General features: G+C 41.7%; 2 protein-coding genes across 3 annotated transcripts; one reads left to right on the forward strand and one right to left on the reverse strand.

The window, feature by feature from the left end:
- Positions 1 to 779: 779 nt before the first annotated feature.
- Positions 780 to 3,429, reverse strand: LOC148125687 (CUB and sushi domain-containing protein 1-like). Its single transcript, XM_087935499.1, has 4 exons — positions 3,422 to 3,429; positions 3,067 to 3,245; positions 2,045 to 2,272; positions 780 to 858 (listed from the first exon to the last, which is right to left on the reverse strand). The coding sequence occupies exons 1-4, from the start codon at positions 3,427 to 3,429 to the stop codon at positions 812 to 814; spliced, it is 462 nt and encodes a 153-aa protein (XP_087791625.1). The 3' UTR covers positions 780 to 811.
- Positions 3,430 to 12,071: 8,642 nt separating this feature from the next.
- Positions 12,072 to 27,971, forward strand: LOC148125688 (uncharacterized). Of its 2 annotated transcripts, XM_087935645.1 has the most exons (6): positions 12,072 to 12,209; positions 17,486 to 17,674; positions 21,699 to 21,776; positions 22,391 to 22,618; positions 25,325 to 25,402; positions 27,160 to 27,971. In XM_087935645.1, the coding sequence occupies exons 1-5, from the start codon at positions 12,134 to 12,136 to the stop codon at positions 25,369 to 25,371; spliced, it is 618 nt and encodes a 205-aa protein (XP_087791771.1). In that variant the 5' UTR covers positions 12,072 to 12,133; the 3' UTR covers positions 25,372 to 25,402; positions 27,160 to 27,971. The 2 variants fall into 2 exon arrangements, with proteins under 2 accessions (XP_087791771.1, XP_087791770.1); XM_087935644.1 differs by lacking the exon at positions 25,325 to 25,402 and having other exon boundaries at positions 27,160 to 27,394.
- The last annotated feature ends 5 nt before the right edge of the window (positions 27,972 to 27,976 follow it).

A 27,976-nucleotide genomic window follows, 5' to 3' on the forward strand; every position in this document is an offset into this window, starting at 1 on the left:
TCCAGTTTTGCAACTCTGGTTTGAATTAACCATAAGTCAAACGTGCCCTGGCAATTGTTTTTCCTCCTGTATCTTCTTCACAATATTATCTTTATTCCACCCACAGCTAATAAATACATGAAGTCCATGTGACAAGCTGGTGACAGTCAGAGATAAAGAGTCATATTTGGGGGTTAGTTAGCACATCTTCTGTTAAGAAGACTGTTTTAGAAAGCAGAGAAGATATGTTTGAGGCCTCAGACTCGGAATGAAGAATTTTCTACTATGTTTGACAGTTAGGAAAAGAAAAGATGACTCAGAACTGTAACTGTAGCTATGCCATTTTAATGTAAAGTTAATATTTGACCTGAAGAACCAGGCAAACACGTGGAATTATTTCAAAGTAGTTTCTTTCATTATTCCTCACCTACAGACAGCAATCCAAAGTAAAGCTAAACTAAACTAAACTACGCTGTTATCTTGCCACCAAAGGCGGTCTCTAGTATTCTACTTGCATATTTTACGTGCTTTCAAACTGCTAGGTCAGCAGAAGCTGGGACAAGGAACCAGAGCTCACTCCGTTATGCAGCGCTAGGGATTCGAACCACCAAACTGCCGACCTTTCGGATCGACAAGCTCAGAATCTTAGACACTGAGCCACCGCGTCCCATAAGCATTTCCATGAGTTCATGCCAAAGAAAAGTGAAGTCCCAGGGACCTTCCCCCTGTTAGGAGTGTTGAGGAAATTTGTGAAAAGATGTAGATTTTTTTTTTTACATCTCATATACCATTGAAAGTTACCTGGAGCCTCTCTTCTGGCAAGGAAGCCACTTTATAAAATGAAGACCAGAGTCCCTGCAGCCATAATGAATAAGGTAGCTAAGAAAGGAGGGGGAAAAAAGAAAGCCATACATTTTATGGTAACTAAACGAAACAGTCATATCCCATTTCCTTAATATCACTATATGGGGTAAACATGGTCTAATGATGAAGACACAAGGCTAGAAACCAGGAGATGTGAGTTCTAGTCTCACCTTAGTTACAAAAGCCATTGGGATAACTTTGGATCAATCACCAGGAGACTGTGAGTTCTAGTCCTACCTTCGGGATGAAAGCCATCTGGGTGGCTTTGAAGTAGCCGCTCTCTCTCAGGGGGCGCTCTAGGTAGGGGATGAAATTATGTCACCTCCGAAAAGGTGGCCTAGCCATTTTTTAGGGGGTCAAAAAAAAAATAAGGCCCGGCCTTATTTTGTGAGAAACACAGTAGATAGATGTCTTCGTTTCAATTTTGCTACCTCCTTTCATCAGTTTTCAACAGTTAGTTAAACAGACCTGCGGTCAAATAACGGATAATAGATATTCAGAGTTGGAAGGGACCTGGCAGGTCATCTAGTCCAACCCCCTCCTGCCCAAGAGGGAGACCCTACACCATTTCTGACAAATGGCAATCCAATCTCTTCTTGAAAGTCTCAAGTGATGAAGCTCCCACAACTTCTGAGGGCAACTTCTGTTCTCACTGTCAGAAAGTTTCTCCTTATTTCCAGGTCGAATCTCTCCTTGTTCAGTTTCCATCCATTATTCCTTGTCTGGCCTTCAGGTGCCTTGGAAAATAGCTTGACCCCTTCTTCCTCTCTGTGGCAGCCCCTCAAATATTGGAAGACTGCTATCCTGTCTCCCCTGGTCCTTCTCTTCACTATACTAGTTCCTGCAACCACTCTTCATATGTTTTAGTCTCCAGTCCCCTCATCATCCTGGTTGCTCTTCTCTGTAATTTTTCTAGAGTGTCAACATCTTTTTTATAATGTGGTGACCAAAACTGGATGCACTACTCTAGGTGTGGTCTTATGGTCTGGTGGTACAAGATTCCATGACAAGATACTTTATCAAGCAGAAGCCTTCATATGAAGCTGCAAATGAAGTTGATACCCAAAGTAATCAGTGCTACTGACTCAATGCCAACTGTGCCATAGATGTTGTTGCTTCCCAGCCCCACACTGCCTGCAAACTATCTTTTTCAAACTTCAGGACTAAAGGACACAGGAAATGTCTTGCATGGCCGTCTTACCTGGATAGAAATACTGCTTCCCCGAAATCAAGGGGATGTCATCGGTGCATTGTGGATTTAAGCTGGACCAAACCGCAATTCCACAAGAGTTCTCACAGGCAATAATACCAGTGATAGGAGCCCATGCTTGAGATTCATTCAAGTATTTAAATGTTAGGTTTTGTCCCACTTTATACTTTATCACCTTAGTAGTGGCGTGCTTCAACGGGACAGGAATTCCACAGAATCCTAGGGGAGGCAAAGAGAAAATGAGAAGACCTCCTCCTCAAACATGGACAACCCTAAATTCATCAGCCAGTGACTAAACCAGTGGTGGTATGCTACCAGTTCAGTCCAGTTCAGGTGAACTGGTAGTAAAAAATATTACCATTCGGTTGAACTGGTAGTAAAAAAACAGCTACCAGTTGAACCAGTATTTCTTTTTTTTCCTCCTGACGATCAGCTGTTCCGATGATCAGCTGTGCCAGGATCCCCCTTGCTGTTTTATTGCTTTGCCCAGGAGGCAAAAGGGGGCATGCGGGGGGGGGGGGAGAAGCCATGCCCACCCAGTCACATGGCCACGCCCACCTAGCCACTCCCATCTAGCCATGCCCACAGAACTGGTAATAAAAATATTTGCATCCCATCCCTGTATAAAAGCCACCCACTCTCAACTCCATTTTGTCAGCTGCCCAGAACCACAAACCCATGTGGTTCTGCTCCACCATTAAACCGTCTTTCCAATAAGCCTCCATGTTTCCAGTGTCCTTCTCCCAGCTTGGAACTGAACCGGATGGATATTTCTTCCCACAGTTGCACCATTCATTTAACGACTGCTGTTAATTCACTTAACTTGGGCAAGAAAGGTCGGGAAATGGGGCAAAACTCACGTAACAATTTCTTACGCGATTGCCATTGCTTAGCAACGGAAAATTGAAGTTCATTTGTGGCCATAGGTTGAGGACTAACTCGATTCCCCAGGCTCCCAAAAGGCTTCTCAGCAACCCCACCTCTTACCTATGCAACCCGGTTGGTCTTTGTACGTCCACTGAGTGACTCCAGAGACCGCCCGCATCTGATAATGTTGCTTTTTCCTGATTCTCTCATTAAGCCTTCATCACAATAATATCGAACCCAAGTACCCACAACATAGTGATCAGTGTAATACTCTCCAAATTTAGTTGTATCGGGTTCAGGGCATTCTTCTGTAAAGAAAGAGAAACTATAAACATGGCGCTGTTTGATCGTGTCGGCAGGGGTGGGCTTCCAAAATTTTAGCAAAGGAGGAGAGTTCCGGTTTGCAGGGCTTCGGCGGCAGGCAGGAATCCGCAATCATGCGCGGTTTCTGCCTGGGCTCGCTGCTGGATTGCCCCCAGCCAGCTGGCTTCAGGGCTAAGCCATCCCATAGAGATGGTGAAGACACGGGAGACCCAACAGGGTTTAAGGGGAGCTGCACCTCTCCTCCTCAGCTGGCTAAACTCCCTTTTCCAAAGGCGGTAAGAGCGGCAGTCAGAAATGGCCGCCTCAAAGAAGTGCTCAGCCAGAAAACAAAGTGCAGGAGGAAGTTAAGAAGTGAAAGTTTTGGCTGACTGGGATAAGAAGCAACAACTAAGGTATCCTGGAATTTAAATTTCAAAAAAGATACATTGCTCCCAAAGAAGATTCAGAAGCAGTGAATGAAAGTGAAAAGGGAAAGTTGTTCTTTTTCATTCTCCTTCCTTACGTTGACAGCAGATGAATGAGAAATTGGAAAAGCCCGCTTTGGCACCAGCAGGTAATTAAACTGGAAAATTAAATGCCAAGGGGTCAATAAAGATTTCTGAACACTTGAAAAACTTTTTTTTTTTTTTTTTGCTGTAAGTGGGAAGGGAGAGGAAAAGAATAAGACAAAAGATTTGGCTGCTTGGAATTTAAAAGAATCTAAAGTTAAACTGTAATAAGACTTCTAAAAGATACATTTTAATTGGAACTTTGCAACTAAATTGTAACCCCTGGAAGAGAAAGTGAAAAAAGAAGAAAGTGTTAAATGAAATAGCTTGTGTGTATTTGGATTGTTTGGTGACTTTGGGACTCTTGGAAATTATATTTGAATGATTAAAAACACTTGGGTGGTTGTTTAATTTTTTTTTTTACAATGGCATCACTTGTGGATGAACTGAAAATGGAATTTAAAAAAATATATAGAAGTGGAACAAGAGGGGAAGGGTTCTTTTGGCTCCGTTTTTCATATCTTAGAAATGGCGATCTGTATCTATGAGAAAATACAAGAAAAGACTGCGCAACAAGAAGATTTGGACAAAGAAGAAGCTATCTTTAATGAACAAGTAACTTTATCTGGGGAAGAAAGGGGAAAGGGGAGGGGAGAGAATGGAGAATTTAAGACCTAAAAAAACAATTTAGACTAAACAACATTCTTATCAAATGTCAAGGATGGGTCATCCTGCACCTGGAGGTGGTTGAACGAAGAAGTGGTTTCGGTTTCAACTATGTTTGATTGAGCCTTGTGATGAACTGATGGGTGCAGGGGGTGAAACTTTGAATTTCACTTGGGGAAGGGAAATACCCGAAGTTTCAGATTTGGATTTTCCCAGATGTGCCCACATGACTTCTTTAATAAATTGTTACTTGGGTGGACTTTGTCTCTTAGTGTTGAATGGATATGAGGAGTTTCTTTAGAATGCTGACATTTTACACTAGCGTTTTTGCATCTGGATTAAGATTAATGGGACTGCAGTGTTCCAATATTTGAGGGGCTGCCACAAAGAAGAGGGGGTCAGCCTATTCTCCAAATTCTCCATCTATTGCTTCTGGTCCACCTGAAGACAGGACAAGAAACAATAGACGGAAACTAATCAAGGAGAGAAGCAACCTAGAGCTAAAGAGAAATATCATGCTAGTAAGAACAATTAATCAATGGAACACCTTAAAAACGCTGGAAGTTTTTAAGAAGAGATTGGACAACCATTTGTCTGAAATGATATAAGATAGGGTTTCCTGCCTGGGCAAAGGGGTTGAACTAGAAGATCTCCAAGGTCCCTTCCAGCTCTGTTAGTCTGCTCATAGTATCTCGTAATATTCCACATGTCTAACACCCTAAAACTGGATTAACAAAAAGCAGTTGCTATGTTCACATAACTCATTATAACCATGCAAACCAGCAGAACATGACTTTAAAGAATGGTGCCTCACATCCTAACACATGTCATGAACCTGTTGGAATCTGACTCCAAGGGACAGGAGGAACAGCAGACAGGGAGTGGGAGTATGGCTCCAGAGGTTGTGGAAGAAACTGGGGAAGGGCACAGGCCGGATGGGCATTCAAAGGAAGACCCAGGCGCATCCCCTCTTCATCCTAGGGCATGCAGGGAAAAGCACTTAAAGGAGAAATGTGAATGGCATGGTCTATGGGGGAGAAAAGGGCCTTGATCCCCTTCATGGGCTGCAGCTGTGAGGACTGTTTAAAAGGACAAACTGTGCATGGGCCAGGGCTAGAAGCAAAGCATGAAAATATTTCTAGTCTGTCAGTTCTTATCTGAGTTCTGGCGTCCTTCCCAATGTGTATTTTGATATCTGTGGACGTCTTCAAGCCCTTGTCTCATCAATTCTTCAGTGTGGTTTATGTTGTTGTTTTTCTATTTATAATTTATATATATTTTGAGTTTGAACGGAAGTTCTTCCTTTTTGCAACTGTTTGTGGGGGAGTTTTTTCTTCATTTAATGATAATTGGACCTTTATTTTTATCCTGGCTTTTTTTCCTGTCTCAAACAAATTTACTTGTTATTCGATTTAATTCTCTAGAGAAGGTTTTATCCAATCTTTTTGGTACAGTTTGAAAAAGATATAGTATTTTTGGTAGAGTAGACATTTTAATTGCTGCAATTTTCCCCAGTAATGATAACTATAATTTCCCCCACATTTCCAATTCTTTTTTAATTTGTATTATTAATTTATCATAAATATTATTTTTGATTGAAGAGCATTTTGCTGTTAACCAAATGCCTAAATATTTTACCTTTTTCACACTTTACATTCCCAATTTTCCTTCTTTTTTTTGCTTATTTTTTACGTTTTTAGTCAATAATTTTGTTTTGTTTTTATTTATCTTAAGGCCTGCGACCTTGCCGAATTCCTCTATTTCCTTTATTTATTTTAATTGAGTGGTTTAGAAATAAAAATAAAATAAAATGGCAATTAGGAATAGAATGAGGGAATATGTAAATATGTAAATATACCATGGACAAGATTTATTTAGTTTATTTTATTTGGTTTGTCAATTGCTTTCAAGATAATAGATATAAGTAAAAACATAGTTATGAATACATGGATACATATAAGAAAAAGAAAAGAAAAAATAGGACAGGGATGGTAGGCACGTTGAGATTGATGTGTAAGGATAAAAGATATTGATTTATAGCAAGAGTAAGATGTAATGGTAAAGGAATAAGTAAATACATATACTGAAAAATGTAAGGAGATGCAAAAGATGTCTTGATGTCGATAACAATGTATAAAGTTTTATTTTATGTTTTTAAAATTTGAAAACTTAATAAAATTTATTTTTAAAAAAAAGATAATTGGACCTTTAAAGTCAAGTTGAAGGAACTGAAGGGACTTCACCTGTTTTTGTGACTTTGTTGCTTTGTATCCCACCCTGGGTCATTACAACACATTTGCTGGTTCTCCACAGATGGTGAACCACAAACTACCGTTCTTACTGCCTTGTTGTTGTATACTCTTTTGTAGTTGTTTGGTTTCTATGTCAACAGTGGACCTTGTTGCATGAAGTTGTATGGGGTGTGAATAAATGTTGGAGCACATGAAAACCACAAAACCTAGAGGTACAAGGAGTTGCTCGGGAAGATTTCTTTTCTTTTTTTTGATTTTTTTTTATTTTAAAAACAAACATAAACAAACAAAACATAAAACATAGAAACATAAAACATCTTTTTTGAAAGCGGCATGATCCCGGGTTACATCTCTTCGTACAGACACAAATTCAAGTTCATGCTCATTTTTATATTCCATTCCATATCTTATTACCATTCTACATTTTCTATATAGCTTCTCCCCTCTTTTAACTTTCTTAATTTTATTTTATTTGTTTCATCTCAATTCAAATCATTATACTTATATTCTTTGTCTGTCCTGTTTCAACTGTCTATTATCTTCCCTCATTAAATAAAATTTCTCCTGTAATCACTGATTAGGATATGACGCCTTTATATCTTTCCCCTAAAATTATAACACTTAATATAATACATAACTTCCATTCGGGTTCTGCTTGGTACATTCTAAAACTACGCACTGTATTTTAAAAAAAGAAAAAATTATAAAAAAAGAAAAAATTATAAATATATAATATAATTAAAAGAACAATCCATACCAATTCAATTCTATCATTAATATTAATATTCATTTAAATCTTAAACATTTTACACATTACTTTTCAAATAAGTATCATACTTCTATGGGAACACTTATAAACTTTCCATGGTTACTTCCCCCCCCCCACTTCACTTATGTTTTATTAAAACATTGAGTAGTTAAAATGTTCCCGTTCCTTCCTAATTAAAATTCTCTCATTTATTTCATTTCATTTATTTTGTTCACAAAAATTTCACTGAACTACACTGACTATTTTATCCCACTTTTTAATCATATATTGTTTCCAATTTTCTAATATTACTTCTATTACAAATATAACCATACAATCTTATGTACCTTTACAGAATCCCTTTTACAATTAAGTTTTCACCCATTATCTCTGAATAGGTCCTGTTTCTTTACATCTTGCTCCAAACCTTTATAACTTCTCTTCCCTTCCTTCTTCCCTTTCTTGTACTCTCTCCCCTTTTTAACCCCCTGTCTCTCCACCTCCATTTCCCTCTTCTGTATTCCCCTTTTCTGTTGCTTTCTGACTTTATAACTACTTTTCACATTGTTTTCCCCTTTTTTGGCTGTTTTTTTGAATTTTCCATTCTCTTTCCCTCCTTTCCCCTTTCTTCCCCAGATAAAGTTACTTGTTGATTAAAGATGGCTTCTTCTTTGTCCCAATCTTCTTGTTGTGTGGTCTTTTCTTGTTGTTTCTTGTAGACACAGATCGCCATTTCTAAAAATTGAAAAACAGAGCCAAAGTAGCCCTTCCCTTCTTGTGCCTCTTCTTTATATTTTTTAAATTCCATTTTCAGTTCATCCAGAGGTGATGCCATTGTAGAATTTTTTTTCAAACAACCACCCAATTGTTTTTAGTCATTCAGATATAATTTCCAGAAGTCCCAAAGTCACCAAGCAATCCAAATACACACAAGCTATTTCATTTAACACTTTCTTCTTTTTTCACTTTCTCTTCCTGGGGTTACTATTTAGTTGCAGAATTCCAGTTAAAATGTATCTTTTAGAAGTCTAATTACGGTTTAACTTTAGATTCTTTTAAATTCCAAGCAGCCTCCTCCAGCCAAATCTTTTGTCTTATTCTTTTCCTCTCCCTTCCCACTTATAGCAAAAAAAGATTTTCTAGTGTTCAGAAATCTTTATTGTCCCTTTGGCATTTTATTATATTTCTGGTTTAATTACCTGTTGATGCCAAAGCGGATTTTTCTGATTTCTTGTTCAACTCTTTTTGCTGTCAGCATGAGGAAGGAGAGTGAAGAAAAAAAACTTTCCCTTTTCACTTTCATTCACTGCTTCCGACTCTTCTTTGGGAGTGATGTTATCTTTTATAAAATTTAAATTCCAAGGTACCTTAATTGTTGCTTTTAGTCCCGGTCAGCCAAAACTTTCACTTCTTAACTTCCTCCTGCACTTTCTTTTCCGGCTGAGTGCTTCTTTGAGGCAGCCATTTCTGACCGCCACTCTTACTGCCTTCGGGAAAGGGAGTTTAGCCAGCTGAGGAGGAGAGATGCAGCTCCCCTCGACCCTGCTGGGTCTCCCCCATCTTCACCACCTCTACGGGGTGGCTTAGCCCCAAAGCCAGCTGGCTCAGGGTGCTCCAGCAGTGAGCCCCGGCAGAAACCGTGCACGATCGCGGATTCCTGCCTGCTGCCGAAGCCCTGCAAACCGGAAGTCCGGGAAGATTTCTTTATTAGATCTCATGTGGAGGAAGACCAGAATGAAAACTTCTATGAAGATTCCACAAGAGATTGTTGTTGTTCAGTCACTAAGTCTTAGCCAACACTTCGCAACTCCATGGACCATAATACACAAGGCTCCTCTGTCCTCCACCGTCTCCCAGAGTTGACCAAATTTATATTTATTGGGTTGATGACACTCTATAGCCATCTCATCCTCTGCTGTCCCCTTCTTCTTTTGGCCTTCCATCTTTCCCAGCATCAGGGGCTTTTCCAAGGAGTCCTCTCTTCTCATTTGGTGGCCAGAGTATTTGAGCTTCAGCTTCATTTCCTTTAGGACTCCAAGAGATTATACTTATACTAAGAGATGATTGGCTCAAGTGGGCCAATACAAGGAGATGGAATGAGAAGGCGATCAAGCGCTATGTGATGACCCAGGGTATGACACAGGGGCAACACAGTCAGCTGATAGTTCAAACCATCCTTTTATTGCTCCAAATTTCTCCCAAAGGTTTCTGGCAAGTCCCAATGCGAAGTGATTTCACAAACACACACACACACACACACACACACACACACACACACCCCTCCAGTTGCCTCTGGCTGCAAGTAGTCCAATACAATGCTGTGAGCACAACAGCTGCAGAGCAAGAAATCCAGCGGGGCAAGGAAATAAGTCAATGAGTCCGCAAAGCAAAGGAACAAGGCAATTAGTTCAGGAAGCCGGAAAGAAAGCAAGAAGTCCAGGAAACTTCAAACGTTGGCAATGGCACACAACCCTTCATGAATTCAGCGTTTGTTCCTGACCAATGCCCCTCCCCCACATTGTCTCCTTAAGTCTCAGTCCCCAGGGGTACCTTGTGAAAAGGGGCGGGGTGCTCTCCTCCCGAGTTGTCGGGTCAGCCTGCACTGTTCTTGCCTTCTCCCCACTCTCTGTGCTTGAGGATCAGGAGTGGGTGGTCCTTGCTCATCGCCTTAACGTGGTCTCTCAGGTTCACTGCTTAGCCTCTCCTGGTCATCCTGCCCTTGTTCCTCCCTGCCTACAAGCCGTCCTGATCCTGAAAGGCCCTGGCCTGACTCAGCCTGCTCCTGCATGCAGCCCTCCCAAGCTCCGTTTTTGGTGGCAGACGGTTGCAGGAGGCAGTCACAGCTGAAAAGAAAGCTCACGAAGGCCGCCGGCAGCTCCGTTTTTGCTGGCAGAGGGTTGTGGGAGGCCATTGCAGCTGAAAACAGAGTTCAGGAGCCCATTTTCTCTGACAGAGCGCTTGGGCCGCCACAGGCGTCCCCGACATGACTGACATTGAGCTGGCCACGCCCACCCGGGCCACACCCATCCTGGCCCTCTGAGGTCAAACACAACACTGACATGGCCCTCAATGAAATCGAGTTTGACAGCCCTGGTCTAGAGTATCCTGCCAATCCAGCACTACTACCTGTTGTAACGTGGATAGAGTTGCTACAGAATAACTCAGGGTTGAACTGTGGGGTCCTTGGTGCTCTCTGAGCTTGGCTGCTGGCTTGTAGATCAGTGGTAGGATTCAATTTTTTTTACTACTGGTTCTGTAGGCGTGGCTTGGTGGCCATGGCTTGGTGGGTGTGGCAGGGGAAGGATACTGTAAAATCCCCATTTCCAGCCCACTCCAGGCGAAGGATATATTACAAAATCCACATTCCCTCCTCACTCCTGGAGGAAAGTTACTGCAAAATCCCCATTCCCTCCTCACTCCTGGAGGAAAGTTACTGCAAAATCCCCATTCCCTCCTCACCCACTAACCTGCTTTCCAGTTCCATTCTCCTATGCAGGGCAACAAAAGAAGACCCAGCCAATCAATTGGGACTTGGGAGGTAGAGAATAAAGGGGGAGGGGCCAGTCAGAGGTGAGATTTGCTGGTTCTCCGAACTACTCAAAATTCCCGCTGCCAGTTCTCCAGAACTGGTCAGAACCTGCTGAATACCACCTCTGTTGCAGATGTTCCATTACCCAACTAGGTAACATCATGGAAGTTATAGACCAAGGTCTCATGGCCTGCAGCCTCACTCATTAGATGAAGTATAGTGCAGGTAGTCCTCGACTTACCACAGTTTGTTTAGTGACCACTCAAAGTTACAACAGCACTGAAAAAAAGTAACTTATGACCTGTTTTCCCACTTACGACCATTGCAGTCATCCCCAGGGTCACATGACCAAAACTCAGATACTTGTCATGGCAAACTGGCATAGATTTATGATGGTTACAGGGTCTCAGGGTCATATGATCCCCTTTTGTGACCTTCTGACAAGCATATTCAAAGCCAGATTCGCTTAACAGCCATGTTACTAACTTAAGAACGGCAAGGATTCACTTAACAAGAAAGGTCATAAAATGGGGAGAAGCTCACTTAACAACTGTCTCACAGGAAGAGGTTTTCCCATGTGGTTGAAAAACTTGATCAAGGGAGCGGACAGTTTTACCATCTGTTGTACCAGCTCCTTCAGCAACAGAAAATTTGGGCTCAGTTGTGGTCACAAGTCCGGGACTACTGTATCCTAAACTACAATAATCATTATGGCCTGAGTTGTCGGGATGAATTGAAAACGAAATGCAGAAGATAAAGGCAGGAATATCACTATTTGCATATTGTAGTCCTTGGGTGTGCCCGTTTTCCTTCTTTGTCATTGACCCAGCACGTCAATGAATTGACCAAAGGAAATTGATTTGCAACTTCAGCTTAAATGGCCCTTGGTTTTAGAAGGAGTTGGTACAAGAGGTGGTAAAAATTGTCCACTCCATTGGTCAGGTTTTTGAACTGCATGGGCAAACCACTTCCTTCAACCGTGGCTCGGATGAAACAACCTTGTTTGAAAATGCAACTTCTTAGATGAGTAGGAACTCATGCCTGTTTTCAATTTCAGCTCCTTGCAGGGTGGGTGGGAGGAGGAAAAACACGTAGAGTTGGCAAGATACCATCAAACTGCCTTCTGCTGTGGACTTCCAGAAGAGAGATCTACAGACTCTGAATTTGTTAGCTTTCAACTTGATCTGAAGTTCAACTCAAGAAGACATGTCTGGCTTATCTCTTGAGTTTGGGTTCCTTCTCTTATGCAGAATTTTCCAATATAGTGAAGGGGTTAAAAACGGTAAGTGAATTTGTCTTCCGTTGCAATTCTCATCTGGAAATATGTAAGGGAAAGCAAAATATTCTAGTAATTCCCATGGATGGATTTGTTTCTGAACATGCCCATGAATGGAATCAAAATTCTCAACCAAATAATTTAAGTTTTTTTTTTCTCTCCAGATGAGTTAGTCGTAGTTGGCAGTATGGGAGAATGGTTTTATGTCTCATGGGAAGGCAAATCAGGTGACAGCTTAATATTATCCATCTACAAATATTGCTTCTACAAAACAGTGATCCTGGAATCATATTATTATTATTATTATTATTATTATTATTATTATTATTATTATTATTAAATAATAATAATAATAATAATAATAATAATAATAATAATAATAACCTTTATTGTCCTTGTACACATATTCAGTGAAATTTTGTTATCTAATGTTTTGTTGTCTAATTGTCACTGAGGACGTTTTTAGCTGATAGAAAGATTATTCATAAGTTTGTCCCATACTTGGTAGAGAATCTACTGCTGAACTACCATTTCCAGCAGCATCAACCAGTTTGTCTCCTGGTGAGGGGTGCTGGGAATTGTAGTTCACAAATAACTGGTAGGTCAGATTTAACCCATTCCTGAAAATGAGAGAGAAAGAGAAAGAAATGTAAGGTAAAGTTAGCCTTAAGGTAAATTCAACTTTGGTGAGTGTACCCACGATGTAAAAAAGATGTTGAGACTCTAGAAAGAGTGCCGAGAAGAGCAATAAAGATGATTAGGGGACTGGAAGCTAAAACATATGAAGAATGGTTGCTGCATTATGTCTTGTTTAACGAAGAGAAGGACTAGGGGAGACATAATAGCAGTCTTCCAATATCTAAGGGGCTGCCACAAAGAAGAGGGGGTAGTCAACCTACATTTTCAAGGCCCCCGAAGGCAGGAGAAGAAGCAATGGATGGAAACTAACTAGGAGAGAAGCAACCTAGAACTAAGGAAAATTTTTCTGACAGTTAAGAACAATTAATTAGTGGAATGGCTTGCCTTCGGTAGTTGTGGGGGTTCCATCACTGAAGGTTTTAAAGAAACAAGTTGGACAACCATTTGTCTAAAATGCTATAGAGTCTCCTGACTGAGCAAGGGTTAGACTAGAAGACCTCAAAGGTCCCTTCCAACTCTGTTATTCTGTTCTGTTCTATCCAGGAACCTTTTCCCGTCAATATTAGGGAGTACATGCACTGCCATTTTCTGACTCCTAGATGCTTTTTCTTTTTTTTAAAAAAAAAACAGCAACAATCCTATCCTTTCCAACCAACAGCCTTGGGAGTTTCTGATGGATTTTCATCCACAACTGCATGTATTTTGGCAGAACAAGGAGAAATGGGGAACCAGAGCAGCCCTCTCAGTTGCAGAAGGAGGAAACCCACATCTGATTAATGGCAAGCCTCTAGCAGCCACCTCCAGACAAGAAAAGTAGATTTCCAGAGTTTTGTTAACCAAAAAAAACATTGCAAAGGAAAAGAGAATTACATTGCAAAAATGAAAGACAAGAACTTACCTAATTTTGTTTCTACCTGGAAATTTCTTCCAGGCCTTTTTTTTTTTAACCTTTCTTTTTCTCCGTACCTTTCTTCTTTCCTCTTTCACTTTTCTGATTTTCTTTTCTTCTCTCGTAACAAAACTTTAAGTAAAAAAATAAATAAATCACAAAGAGTTAAAAGGAAGGTGGATTCTTGACTTCATTAAGAAGTTCAGGAAATCTACAAGACTGGTGATAGGAGTCTCACAAGGCATGCTTTTTTTTTCATTTTTGTTCACAGTAATGACTTTGGGTGAAAGGGAAGGGGCTGAAAGTAAGACCCTGGCTGACATGACTGAAAGTTAAAATGTGGTTTGATCAAGCAGCTGCTTCAAAGAACTGTTTGAAATCTTGAGAGAAATGCGGCTGTCTTTGATGGAAAGTGAGAATTGGTTACGCACACGGCTGGGTTTCACTTGAAAATTTTTTTTTTCCCTTTATCATCTTTGACTATATATTTTTTCAGTAAGAGCCAGCCAGCAGAAATCATTTTATATATATATTATATATATTTTTCCCAAATATTTTTATTGTACTTTTCCTTTATTATACATCGCATATTAATAGTTGTTACTGAACATTTTTTTTGCTTATGTATAGGATTTCATTATTCATAGTAACAGTATACCATCTGGGTGCAATCTCTACATTCTTAAGTACATACTGATAATAAATCTTATATATACAATAGTTGTAGTCAATTAACTGCGCATAATCCTAATGTTTACTTATCTTAGTTATTCTCTATTCATTAGGCCAGGGGTGGGATTCAAATTTCTTAACCAGTTCTGTGGGCGTGGCCTAATTTGTGGGTGTGGCTTGGTGGTCATGTGAATGGGTGGTCATGGCTTGCTGACTGAGAATGGCTAGGTGGTCATGTGACTGATTGGGTGTGGCTAGGTAGTCATGTGACTGGCAAACCAAATATAAGTGGCCAGTTGCTTAGCAAGTATTCTAATTTACGACTGACCTCCCCAGAGCTATTTGACCTGTTTTTGGTGCTTTGACAGCCATACACACACACACACACACACACACAAACACACACACACACTTATGACCAATTACAATATCCCACACAGTCTTGTGACTGAGGTTTTCTATGTTTTTTGCCAGTTTCCAATAATTCCTTCTGGTTTCCGGTGAAAAATGCCCATTGGAGAAAATGGACTTGTTTAACAACCAGTGTTTGCTTAATGACTACAAGGTTCACTTAATGACCATAGTGTTTGCCTAACCCAGGGGTCTGCAACCTTAAACACTCAAAGAGTTTCTTTTAAACAGATATCTCTGTCTTTCTTTCTCCCTCTCTCTTTCTCATCTTTCTCTCATCTTTCTTCCTCATCTCTCTTTCTCTTTCCCCCTCTCTCTGTTTCTCATTTCACTTTCTCTCTCTCTCATCTATAACTGCTAAGATTGGAAGCTGTTTTTTATAATCCTGTTTTTTGCAGTTTTTTTCACACACATTTGTGTATATGTATCCAATACTCTCCACTATGTATTCAAAATGGGCAATGATTCTCTGTGTGTGTGTGTGTGTGTGTGTGTGTGTAGCATATGTCTATGTTTGTTATGTATGTGTATGGATATGGATATATATATCACTTTTAATGTGTGCCAGTGTACTTACAGTAAAAAAATGACAATAAAAGTTATCTTATCCCATCTTCCTTCTTTCCTTCCCAGCCCCATTCCTCAAGTTTCATGTCATGCAAGGCACCAAAAAATCATTCTTCCTATTTTGGTCAATTCCCATTTTGTCTTGATGAGAGAAAACTTGGCAATGGAGAAGAGAACCCTGGAGCAATTTTGGGAGAGAGAAAGGATGGGTGATGTCCTTGCCTTGCCTTGCTTTCATTTCATGTTGGTACTTTGGCTCTCAATTGCTTAGAAACTCAACACATTTTTGTTGGGAAGATTTTGTCCCAGTCCTGATAACTTGTTTGGTACTCAATGCACAAGGTAGAACTTCTTGGTGCTGGCTGCCTTGTGATTCACTACATCATGCCTTATGTGAAAAATTAGTGTGGTATTCATCGTTTTTAGTACTTATTGTTCCTCCTGGAACCAATTAAGGATGGGTACCGAGTGTGAATGACCATCTTTTACAGTTCGGGTAGACCTGGATGTACAATCATTTGTTAAGTGACTATTCAAAATCACAACGGCATTGAAAAAAGTGACTTATTACTGTCTTTTACACTTGTGACTGTTGCAGGATCCCCACGATCACAGGATCAAAATTTGGCAAAATGTGGCAACTGGCCTGTATTTATGACAGTTGCGGTGTCCTGGGGTCATGTGTTCCTCTTTTGTGATTTTTCTGTCAAGCAAAGTCAGTGGGGAACCTGGATTCAGTTCACAACTGTTACTGGCTTCATAACTTCATAGATTCACTTAACAACCGTGCAAGGGAGGTCGTAAAATGAGGCAAGACTAATTTAACATCTGTCTTGCTTAGCCATAGAAATTTTGGTCTCAGCGGTGGTTGTAAGTCGAGGATTATGTCTTGCTGTATTGATGTGCAACCTTCCTTCCTTCTGTAATGCCATTAAATCCTGAGAATAGAATAGAATAGAATAGAATAGAATAGAATAGAATAGAATAGAATAGAATAGAATAGAATTCTTTATTGGCCAAGTGTGATTGGACACAGAAGGAATTTGTCTTTGGTGCATAAGCTCTCAGTGTGCATAAAAGCTACAGATGATAAATCATGATCATCAACATCACAAATACATTCATCGTAAATCATAAGATACAACACTTAGTGCAAGTCATAGGGTACTAAATAAGCAATCAATGTAAAGCGTACCAGCAAACTAAATAAAAATATATAAATTGTAATGATACAAGCAACAAAGTTATAGTCGTAAGTAGAAATAGAGATAAGTAATAGGAAAGATGAGAAGAAGAATAAAATAATAAGGCAGAGGCCCCCAACATTTTTAACAACAGGGACCACTTTTGTAGAAGTCGTTTTTCCCGTGGACTCGGGTGTGGAAGGAGAAACATGCAACCTAAATCTTTCACATGCACCTGTCACTCACCTCCAGCTATTGGGCCCGATTCCTAACAAGGCCACCGCCCGGGACCAATCCACGGCCTGAGAGGTGGGGACCCCTGTCCTAAGGAATGATATGAAGGAGATTCTGCTTCCTTGGGTCTTTTCCATCCGGGAAGAAGGGTGGAAGAATGCAACTGATCCCATCCAACTGGGGCTTAAAGGCCAACATGCAGGGGGGGTGGGCTGCTGGGGTTTGCAGGGGTTCAGGAGAGCCCCTAACTAAGATTCTGCACAGTTTGGAGAACTACCAAATCCCACTCCTGGCTGGGCCTGTCCACCCCGCCCCTCCCAGGAGTCTCCACACAGCCCGTTTTGGATGCAGGTAAGTGGAGGGTGCTAATAGAGGCTCGAGTAGGGTGAAAAAAGGGTCTCCTGGAAGCTTGAGAAGGCCGGAAATGGGCCTGTTTCCAGCTTCCAGACACCCTCCGGAGCCTGAGGAGGCCATTTTCACCCTCCTGGAGCCTCGAGGGAAGCTTCCAGAGTCCGCGGAGAGCAAAAATGCCCCCCCTGCCATGGTGTATGAAGCCGATTAGGCCACGACCACCATGGCCACGCCCACCCAGCCACCGTGAGAGAACCCTTTGCTAAAATTTTGGAAGCCCACCCCTCCCGACACGATCAAACAGCGCCATGTTTATAGTTTCTCTTTCTTTACAGAAGAATGCCCCGAACCCGATACAACTAAATTTGGAGAGTATTACACCGATCACTATGTTGTGGGTACTTGGGTTCGATATTATTGTGATGAAGGCTTCGTGAGAGAATCAGGAAAAAGCAACATTATCAGATGCGGGGCGGTCTCTGGAGTCACTCAGTGGACGTACAAAGACCAACCGGGTTGCATAGGTAAGAGGTGGGGTTGCGGAGAAGACTTTTGGGAGCCTGGGGAATCGAGTTAGTCCTCAACCTATGGCCACAAATGAACTTCAATTTTCCGTTGCTAAGCAATGGCAATCACGTAAGAAATTGTTACGTGAGTTTTGCCCCGTTTTCCAACCTTTCTTGCCCAAGTTAAGTGAATTAACAGCAGTTGTTAAATGAATGGTGCAACTGTGGGAAGAAATATCCATCCGGTTCCGTTCCAAGCTGGGAGAAGGACACTGGATACAGGGAGGCTTATTGGAAAGACGGTTTAATGGTGAAGCAGAACCACGTGGGTTTGTGGTTCTGGGCAGCTGACAAAATGGAGTTGAGAGTGGGTGGCTTTTATACAGGGGTGGGATGCAAATATTTTTACTGACAGTTCTGTGGGCATGGCTAGATGGGAGTGGCTAGGTGGGCATGGCCATGTGACTGGGTGGACATGGCTTCTCCCCCCCCCCCATGCCCCCTTTTGCCTCCTGGGCAAAGCAATAAAACAGCAAGAGGGATCCTGGCACAGCTGATCATCGGAACAGCTGATCGTCAGGAGGAAAAAAAAGAAATATTGGTTCAACTGGTAGCTGTTTTTTTTACTACCAGTTCAGCCGAATGGTAACATTTTTTAATACCAGTTCACCCGAACTGGGCCGAACCAGTAGAATCCTACCACTGCTTTATACCGTCTCTTGGGCTTTGCAGTTGAGCTTCCTGTTCCTGTGCAAGAACATGCATTGGTTGTTGTCAGACTCCCATAGGGCCATGTAAAGGTTATATCAGGGTCATAGCTGGCTCTATAGGCAAAGTACAAATCCTAGGTGTTTGTCTGAGCTAAGCTTGGTTGAAGTTTCTGAAGGTGATGCAATGAAGGGGCTTGTGTCCTGAAATGGTATTAGGCAATTCCTATTGTGACTCAATGGTTTTTTCCTCTGTTGGATCTTGGGTGATGGCTGCTTCTAATCCTACCATTCTGACTTTCTTTCAAAATATCCTGTCTTGAATGCATTACCAAATCTGTAAAAACTGGCCTCAGTATCTGCTGAGGCTATTAAGAAAGACTTGGAGGCTGCTTTCTGTCTCCAAGAGCATGTTTTTTCCATTTCTCCTTAGGAAAATATGATAATCTGCCTTTTTTAAAAAAATATTCCTCAAAATATTTCATTCTTCTAGGAGGGTGGGTCTGACTTTCTACACAACATTAAACTAGTGGTGGGATTCAAATTTTTTTACTACTGGTTCTGTGGGCGTGGCTTGGTGAGCGTGGTGTGGCTTGGTGGGCGTGGCTTGGTGGGCGTGGCTTGGCTTGGTGGGCATGGCAGGGGAAGGATACTTCAAAATCCCCATTCCCTCCCCACCCACTAACCTGCTTTCCAGCTCTGTTCTCCTGGGCAGGGCCACCAAAGAACACCCAGCTGATCAACTGGGACTCAGTGGGAGGCAGAGAATAGATGGGGGCTGGGCCAGTCAGAGGTGGGATTTGCTGGTTCTCTGGACAACTCCAAATCTCCGCTATCAGTTCTCCAGAACTGGTCAGAACCTGGTGAGTACCATCACTGCATTCAACTCTAATTCATCAAGCAGCACCAATCTTGCATTATTTCTCAACTTGCATGCACCAAACAATGGTTCTGAAAAAGATCTAAGCAACAAAAAAAAAGTGGCTATTTTGATAAGAATATCTGCCAAACGGTAGCTTTTATCTGGCTCCCCTTCTCACGAATTCTCAAAAGTTTGGGGCAGTTTGGCAAAGGAGATGCAACACACCAACATGTGGGTAATGCTAACGGTAGACCAACGTGGGTTTTCGCACCAATTTCTGCCGGTCCCCAGACTTGTTTCAGTGAGACCTTTGTTGTTCTTTATCAAAAAATCGTGAAGCTGATATCATTGCTATAAGAAGAACTTTGTGGTTAACTTATACTGTATCCAGGAAGCATGTGTCTGCTTTTGCAGGGAGCTCTGGCTACTTCAACTGCACCGTTTCGGTTTAATATTTTTTAGTTTATTTGTGTATCGATACTGTAAGAGACAAAAATACAAAAGGAAATAGTAGGAAAGATAGGGGAGGGAAAAGAGAGTCCCAGCTGATCGGCTGGGTCTTCTTTGGTTGCCCTGCACAGGAGAACGGAGCTGGAAAGCAGGTTAGTGGGATGGGGGAAGGAATGGGGATTTTGCAGTATCCTCCCCTGCCACACCCACCAAGCCACACCACCAGGGGTGGTATTCAGTAGGTTCTGGCAAGTTCTGGAGATCCAGTAGTGGGAATTTTGAGTAGTTTGCAGAACTTGCAAATCCCACCTCTGACTGGAGATTTTGCAGTATCCTTCCCCTGCCACGCCCACCAAGCCACACCCACAGAACTGCCTGTCCCCTGTGCCTTTAATTATAGCCTGATGCTCAAAGAGATATTGTAGGAAAACCCAAACTTATTAAAGTCTTTAAAGACTTGGGACGTGCAATTTGATCTCCCCTCTCTATGGATAAAAGTGTTTGGCAAGAGCTTTCGTAAGACTAAGAAGATGGAACAAACAGGGGAGTGAAGATTCTGGCAGCCAGAAGGATGCCAGGCTCTGCTGTAGAAGCAAGGACACTTTCAAGGAGTCAAAAAAGTCAAGATGGCCACCCCACTCACGTGATCGGAGCCGCATTCATGTTTTGCAATGCATGTAGATAAGAGGGTGGGGCTTTGATCACGTAGTTGGGACGTGAGGAGCGCATGACATGGAATTTGAGGGGTCCTTGGTGCTCTCTGAGCTGGCTTGTTTCCTTGAAGAGGTTTCATTACGCTAACTAATAATCATCAGTGCTTCATTACCTAGTAATAGTTATGGTTGGCAAGATTAAGTAGAAATAAAATGCAAAAGATAAGGGCAGGGATTTCATCATTTGAAGGATCCTTGGTGCTTTCTGAGACTCATTGTTTTCTTGCAGAAGTTTCTTTGCCCAAACTGAGTAGCACTGATGATATTACCATGTTGGGTCATGAAACGTCTGCAAGAAAGCAAGCCAGCTCAAAGAGCACCAAGGACCTCTCATTTCAACCGTGAGCTACAAATATTCTCCTTTATTGGAACCATGTGGATTTTGTAATATTGCTAATTAACGTTACAGTTACTTAGTACTTTAATTTGGCTTATTTTTCCTCTTTTTTAAAAAATGGCGATAAGGGTTTATCAAACCATTACAGACTGGAATGTGGGAAGACTTTTTATCCTCTGGCTGTACAAATTGATTGATAGCTTGTCTAGATAATGCCTCCTGATAAGAGAGAGTTCGCTAGCCTAAATTGCATCTGGTTTGTCTTGTGACCTCCAGGCAACCTTTTTTTGCTTATTAACATCCTAAACTGTGCAGCCCCTTTCTGTCGTCAATTTAATGAACATGTGTGGTATTATGGGGTGCAAATACGTGACATGTTTGACTACAGGTAACAGATTGCCTATGCAAAGAGGAAGTTACTTTTGTTGTGTCCAGTCACCTTTTCTCTTTCATTTCCTTTGAAGTCTGAACTTTAAAAGGGAATGTGGGATGGGTCTTGAGGTTTTCCCTTTTCGTAAGGTGATCCTACTTTATCAGAGTACTCTAGTTAATTACTTTTAAATTTAACAGATTGACCGAGTTGGAAAGGACCTTGTAGGTCATCTAGTCCAACCCCATGCCCCAAGCAGGAGACCCTGCACCATTTCTGACAGGGGACAATCCAGCCTCTTCTTGAAAGCTTCCAGTGATGAGGCTCCCACAAATGAAGACACAAATGATCTTCCGTCTCAGTTGCTTCGTAGAAAAAGTAAACCAAGGAAGAATCTAGAGCCAGATTTTATTATCAGACGGCCATCTTGATTTATTTCTTTTTTCATCCTTCCTGCCTGCAGACCTCTCTCCCATCACCTTCCAACTTCATCCAAACTCAGAAACTACAATCTAGGGAATCTGGCTGTACCTCTCTAACATTTTTGTTTTTCTTACTAGAATTTCTGCAAAATTGACCCTAAGTTGGTTGAATTTCTTTCAGGACCGTCTCCTACCCAAAAATGGGAGAATAGTTCCACTGGGCCCCAAATCAGCAACAGTACCCCAGCAACCATAGAAGGTAACTCCTGAATCTCACTGTATGATCTCTGGCCTTAGAGCCGTGGTTCGATGAATTGTTGGAAACACAGGAATTATCAGAGCATGTTGCATGAATTAGACCATTGCACTGGGCTGTATTGTGATTGATGGATAGTGAATACAACAAGAATGTTTTGTTAAGTGGGAATGAGCGTGTTATGAGAAGCCACAACAATTTGGATGGACTCCGCCCAGTCCTACAAATTCAACCAGCATATGCTTCCCCTGCTATTGTCCCTATTGCAATGTTCCCTGCCTGTATATCAACCTGTTAATTATCCAGTAAGTAAATGAATTTATTCTGCTCTGACTGTCATGTTTAGTCCAGCAGTGGGATCCTACCTTTTCCACTATTGGTTTGGTGATCGTGTGCACGCACCATACTTGCACATGCAGCTTTCCCCACACCAGTTGAGGCCTGCAGCACCAATCGGCTGAGTGCAGAGGTGGGTGGGAGGCTTTTTGTTACTACCAGTTCAGCCAAACCGGTCCAAACTGGTAGCATACCACCACTGGTTTAGTCACTGGCTGATGAATTTAGGGTTGTCCATGTTTGAGGAGGTGGTCTTCTCATTTTCTCTTTGCCTCCCCTAGGATTCTGTGGAATTCCTGTCCCGTTGAAGCACGCCACTGCTAAGGTGATAAAGTACAAAGTGGGACAAAACCTAACATTTAAATACTTGAATGAATCTCAAGCATGGGCTCCTATCACTGGTATTATTACCTGTGAGAACTCTTGTGGAATTGCGGTTTGGTCCAGCTTAAATGCACAATGCACCGATGACATCCCCTTGATTTCGGGGAAGCAGTATTTCTATCCAGGTAAGACGGCCATGCAAGACATTTCCTGTGTCCTTTAGTCCTGAAGTTTGAAAAAGATAGTTTGCAGGCAGTGTGGGGCTGGGAAGCAACAACATCTATGGCACAGTTGGCATTGAGTCAGTAGCACTGATTACTTTGGGTATCAACTTCATTTACAGCTTCATATGAAGGCTTCTGCCTGATAAAGTATCTTGTCATGGAATCTTCTACCACCAGACCATAAGACCACACCTAGAGTAGTGCATCCAGTTTTGTTCACCACATTACAAAAAAGATGTTGAGATCCTAGAAAAAGTACAGAGAGGACCCTATTTAACAAAATGAAACTCAATGTAGAGAAAAGTAAAGTCCTACACTTAGGCAAGAAAAACCAAAAGTACACATATAGACTGGGTGAAACCAGGCTCAACAGCAGTAACTGGGAGAGGGATCTTGGAGTCTTAGTGGACAACCAGCTAAATAGGGGCCAACAGTATGTGGCGGCAGCCCAAAAAGCGAATGCAATCCTAAGTTGCATTAACAGAGAGATACAATCGAGAATCAAGGGAGGTACTAATACCACTCTGTAAAGCCTTAGTAAGATCACACCTAGAGTACTGCATCTAGTTTTGGTCACCACATTGTAAAAAGATGTTGAGACTGAAGAAAAAGTGCAGAGAAGGATGATGAGGGGACTGGAGACTAAAACATATGAAGAATGGTTGCAGGAACTGGGCCTGGCTAGTCTAGTGAACAGAAGAACCAGGGGAGACAGGATAGGAGTCTTCCAATATTTGAGGGGCTGCCCAGAGAGGAGAAAGGGGTCAAGTTATTTTCCAAAACACACAAAGGCCAGACAAGGAATAATGGATGGAAACTGATCAAGGAGAGATTCAACCTGAAAATAAGGAGAAAGTTTCTGACAGTGAGAACAATCAACCCATGGAACAGAAGTTGTCCTTGGAAGTTGTGGGAGCATCATCAGTTGAGACTTTCAAGAAGAGATTAGACTGCCATTTGTTAGAAATGGTGTAGGGTCTCCCACTTGGGTGGGGGGTTGGACTAAATGACCTGCAAGGTCCCTTCCAACTCTGATTATCTATTATCTATTATCCATTATTTGACCGCAGGTCTGTTTAACTAAATCATTAATACTGATGAAAGGTGGTAGCAAAATTGAAATGAAGACATCTATCTACCGTTTTTCTCACAAAATAAGGCCAGGCCTTATTTTTTTTTGACCCCCCCCCAAAATGGCTAGGTCATTTTGGGGGGGGGTGACTTAATTTCATCCCCTACCTAGAGCGCCCCATGTGCACGTACCTCTCCACAAGGTCATTTCTATCGGCCGATGAAAGCTCCCCAAAGGCAGAGTCACCAGCCGTTTCGGAGCGAGCCATGGCTGCCCACGTCCCCTCGCCATGAGGCAGTGTCTTTTGGGTGATGGAAGCTCCCCAAGGGCAGTCACTAGCCACTTCAATCGGCCAGTAGAAATGGCCTCAGGGTGAGCGCCCATGGACACTCCCCTCGCAACGAGGCTGCTTCTACCGGCCGATTGAAGTGGCTGGTGACTGCCCTTGGGGAAGCTCCAGCGCCCAAAAGACACTGCCTCATGGTGAGAGGAGCGTGCATGGGCGCTCCTGTTAGGAGTGCCCCACGGGCAGCCATGCCTCGCCCCAAAGCAGCTGGTGATTCTGCCTTCGGGCAGCTTTCATCGGCCGATAGAAACAGCCTCGTGGCGAGAGGAGTTTGCGTGGGTTCTCGCCCTGAGGCTGCTTCTACCAGCTGATTGAAGTGGCTGGTGACTGCCCTTGGGGAGCTTCCATCACCCGAAAGACACTGCCTCATGGCGAGGGGACATGGGCAGCCACCCCTCGCCCCGAAGTGGCTGGTGACTCTGCCTTCAGGGAGCTTCTATCGGCTGCTGTTCTATTGGTAGCAGATCGGGGTATTCTAGCCTAGGCTACCTGCAGGATGCTCCTAAGGGCAAGTTTTCTCCCCCCACTCACCCTTCCCCCCCATTTCTCTTCACCTCGTGTCGTTCTAACGAACGATGTGAGAAATGGCGGGGAAACAAATGCTTTAAATAGGCCTAAATTTGGGGGGTGGGGCTTAATTTCACCTCATGCCTAGAAATCATGCTGGGCCTTCCTTGGTGGAGGCCATAGTGTTGGAGAAACACGGTATCTTTCTGTCCGTCTATCATCTGTCATCTGTCTATCTATCTTCTATCTCTATCTCTCATTTTATATCTATCTATCCATCCATCCATCCATCCATCCATCCATCTATCTATCTATCTATCTATCTATCTATCTATCTATCTATCTATCTATCTATCTATCTATCTATCTCCTGCATTTATTATTGTTATAAATAACTCAAAGTTGGTGAAAATACTTAACATTCCTTTCATCTCTTATTTTCCCCAAAATAACCACGCTGTGGGTTGGGCTGAGAGAGAGCGGCTACTTCAAAGTCACCCAGATGGCTTTCATCCCTAAGGCAGGACTAGAACTCACAGTCTCCTGGTGATTGGTCCAAAGTTATCCCAATAGCTTTTGTAACTAAGGTGAGACTAGAACTCACATCTCCTGGTTTCTAGCCTTGTGTCTTCATCATTAGACCATGTTTACTCCATATAGTGATATTAAGGAAGTGAGATATGACTGTTTCGTTTAGTTACCATAAAATGTATGGCTTTCTTTTTTTCCCCTCCTTTCTTAGCTACCTTATTCATTATGGCTGCAGGGATTCTGGTCTTCATTTTATAAAGTGGCTTCCTTGCCAGAAGAGAGGCTCCAGGTAACTTTCAATGGTATATGAGAGGTAAAAAAAAAAATCTACATCTTTTCACAAATTTCCCCCAACAATCCTAACAGGGGGAAGGTCCCTGGGAGTTCACTTTTCTTTGGCATGAACTCATGGAAATGCTTATGGGACGCGGTGGCTCAGTGTCTAAGATTCTGAGCTTGTCGATCCGAAAGGTCGGCAGTTTGGTGGTTCGAATCCCTAGCGCTGCATAACGGAGTGAGCTCTGGTTCCTTGTCCCAGGTTCTGCTGACGTAGCAGTTCGAAAGCACGTAAAATATGCAAGTAGAAAACTAGAGACCACCTTAGGTGGCAAGATAACAGCGTTCTGTGCGCCTTCGGCGTTTAGTCATGCCGGCCACATGACCACGGAGACGTCTTTGGACAGCGCTGGCCCTTTGTAACACAGATGAGCACTGCCCCCTAGAGTCAGGAATGACCAGCACATATGTGCAAGGGGAACCCTTACCTTTTCCATGGAAATGCTTAGAAGCATTTTGGGTGATTAAAATTCCATTTGGTATAAGCGTACAAACTGAACTCAAAGATTAAGACAGTGCAGAGCTTCAGAATCCAGAAGGAGCACGTGGGATCCTAGTTTTATGCTTGGCAAGCCACCATGGTGATTCCCTTTCCAGCACGTGGGAGCCTCGTTGGCAGGTCGAAGCACGGCACAAACAGAAGCTAGAAGATATTGGACTAAAATCCACACACGGTTGGAAAAAAAATGACAAAAACACATCATTTTAAAACCAGAGATATTTTAATTGGGAATTTTACTGGAAATATACAGTAGGGAATTGAAATATTTGATTGTAAATGTATTAATAGTGGCTAGAATTGTATTTGCTAAAAATTGGAAAAATGAGAAAATACCAGCGCAGAAGGAAGTTATCAAGAAAATAATGGAATGTGCTGAAATGAGTAAATTGACATTTGAAATTAGAGAACAAGGAGATAAACAAATTTATAAGACATGGGATTTATTTTATCAATGGTTAGACAAAAATATATGGAAATGAAATATGTTAGAGAATTTTACAACAGAAGGATAATAGAATTATACAGAATATAATATAAAAATGTATCTTTTTTTAAAAAAAAAGTTAAATATAAAGATGTATTATTATTGGATGGATTTAGGATGATATAATGGATTGTCATAATATAAATTAATTTAAAATTTAGAATATCTCGTATGAAATGAGGGAATAATAGTTTAGTCAAATAAATGATTAATAATGATAATAATGTATACATATATATTAGATTGATAATATGAGAATTTATACAAAGTGAGGACTATGGAGAGGATGCACAAATCATTTGTAACCAACCGACACACTGTATGTATGTAACTGGAAGATGGTTTTATGTTTTATGCTTTGTTTGTATATGTTTGTCTAAAAATAAAAAAGAAAATCTTTAAAAAAATCGCAATCAATGATAGGTTAGAACGATTAATCTGTGGGACAACTTGCCTCCAGAAGTTGAGGGTGTTTTCTCCAACGGGTGTTTTTTTTTTCTTCCTTGTAACTAGAAATAGATCCTGGAAACTGTGATCATGCAATTACAAGGGGACAATCACTATAACTTCGAAAATGGGTCATAAGTAGCTTTGGGGAGGTCTGTTGTCACTTTGAACAGTCATTAAGAGACAGTTGTAAGTTGAGCACTACCTACTAGTACTTTAAAACTATCACCCTGAAGGCAGGCAATTTTAAATCCTGTATTTTTTTATGTTTCTGCAGGCACGAGGAAGCTCCCTGGGAAGATACTTATCCAGCATAATTCTGTAATTCAGTTCTATAGAAGGAGAACAGGAAGAGAAATGGAACAACCAGAGCACTGGTGTCATATGATCTGATACGATTGAGGTGACAACACATGCTTAAGTGATACTTGTTAACCCACTTTCTCAGTTTACGCAATCTATTAAGCCAGAAATGAATGAAACCGGCTGAATTTGTCTAACAAACCACAAAAAACCCTAACCAAGTTTAAAGCTAATTAGGCTTAGCTTGTTCTAAGAATGAAGCCACCTGAATTTTAACTGAGCTGGTTGAGTGTGCTATAGAAACCCTGCCAACGGGTCTCCAAATCTTTCCTGAAAACCACGTTTGCTATCCACCATTGGAAGTAAACCAGCTTTGCAGAACCTTTCCAGGAATGGCGCCCAACCATCTCACTTCCTATAGAGGACCTCTTGCTTGCTTTCCAGCTGGCTCTGGGACATCAGAAGGACTTTTCCATATGAGTTTCCAGTGCCTCAGGTTCTTCATCAACCTCTTTCGATATTTTCCTTCCTTTTTTTTAATTATGACTTTTTTAATTATGAAGAGAGTCAAGGCGGTACCTCCCTAGCAATTCTCAGCATATATCACTATTGATACAAATAGTTGTTTTAGTTTGGTAACTATAGTTTAGTTTAGTTTAGCTTTGCTTTGGATTGCTGACTGTAGGTGAGGAATAATGAAAGAAACTACTTTGAAATAATTCCACGTGTTTTCCTGGTTCTTCAGGTCAAATATTAACTTTACATTAAAATGGCATAGTTACAGTTACAGT

Source organism: Pseudonaja textilis, chromosome 5 (genome assembly GCF_049901715.1).
Source record: "Pseudonaja textilis isolate UNSWEBS1 chromosome 5, rPseTex1.2, whole genome shotgun sequence".
NCBI lineage: Eukaryota > Metazoa > Chordata > Lepidosauria > Squamata > Elapidae > Pseudonaja > Pseudonaja textilis.

Excerpts from the sequence above, each read along its gene's own strand:
- LOC148125687 (XM_087935499.1), bottom strand. Across the intron at positions 2,273-3,066 it reads TCTGGAGTCACTCAGTGGAC|GATTCTGTGGAATTCCTGTC; the intron begins GTACAAAGACCA and ends TGCCTCCCCTAG. Across the intron at positions 859-2,044 it reads GAAGCAGTATTTCTATCCAG|CTACCTTATTCATTATGGCT; the intron begins GTAAGACGGCCA and ends CTCCTTTCTTAG.
- LOC148125688 (XM_087935644.1), top strand. The coding sequence starts at position 12,134 with ATGTCTGGCTTATCTCTTGAGTTTGGGTTCCTTCTCTTATGCAGAATT. Across the intron at positions 17,675-21,698 it reads AGACCAACCGGGTTGCATAG|GACCGTCTCCTACCCAAAAA; the intron begins GTAAGAGGTGGG and ends AATTTCTTTCAG. Across the intron at positions 21,777-22,390 it reads TACCCCAGCAACCATAGAAG|GATTCTGTGGAATTCCTGTC; the intron begins GTAACTCCTGAA and ends TGCCTCCCCTAG.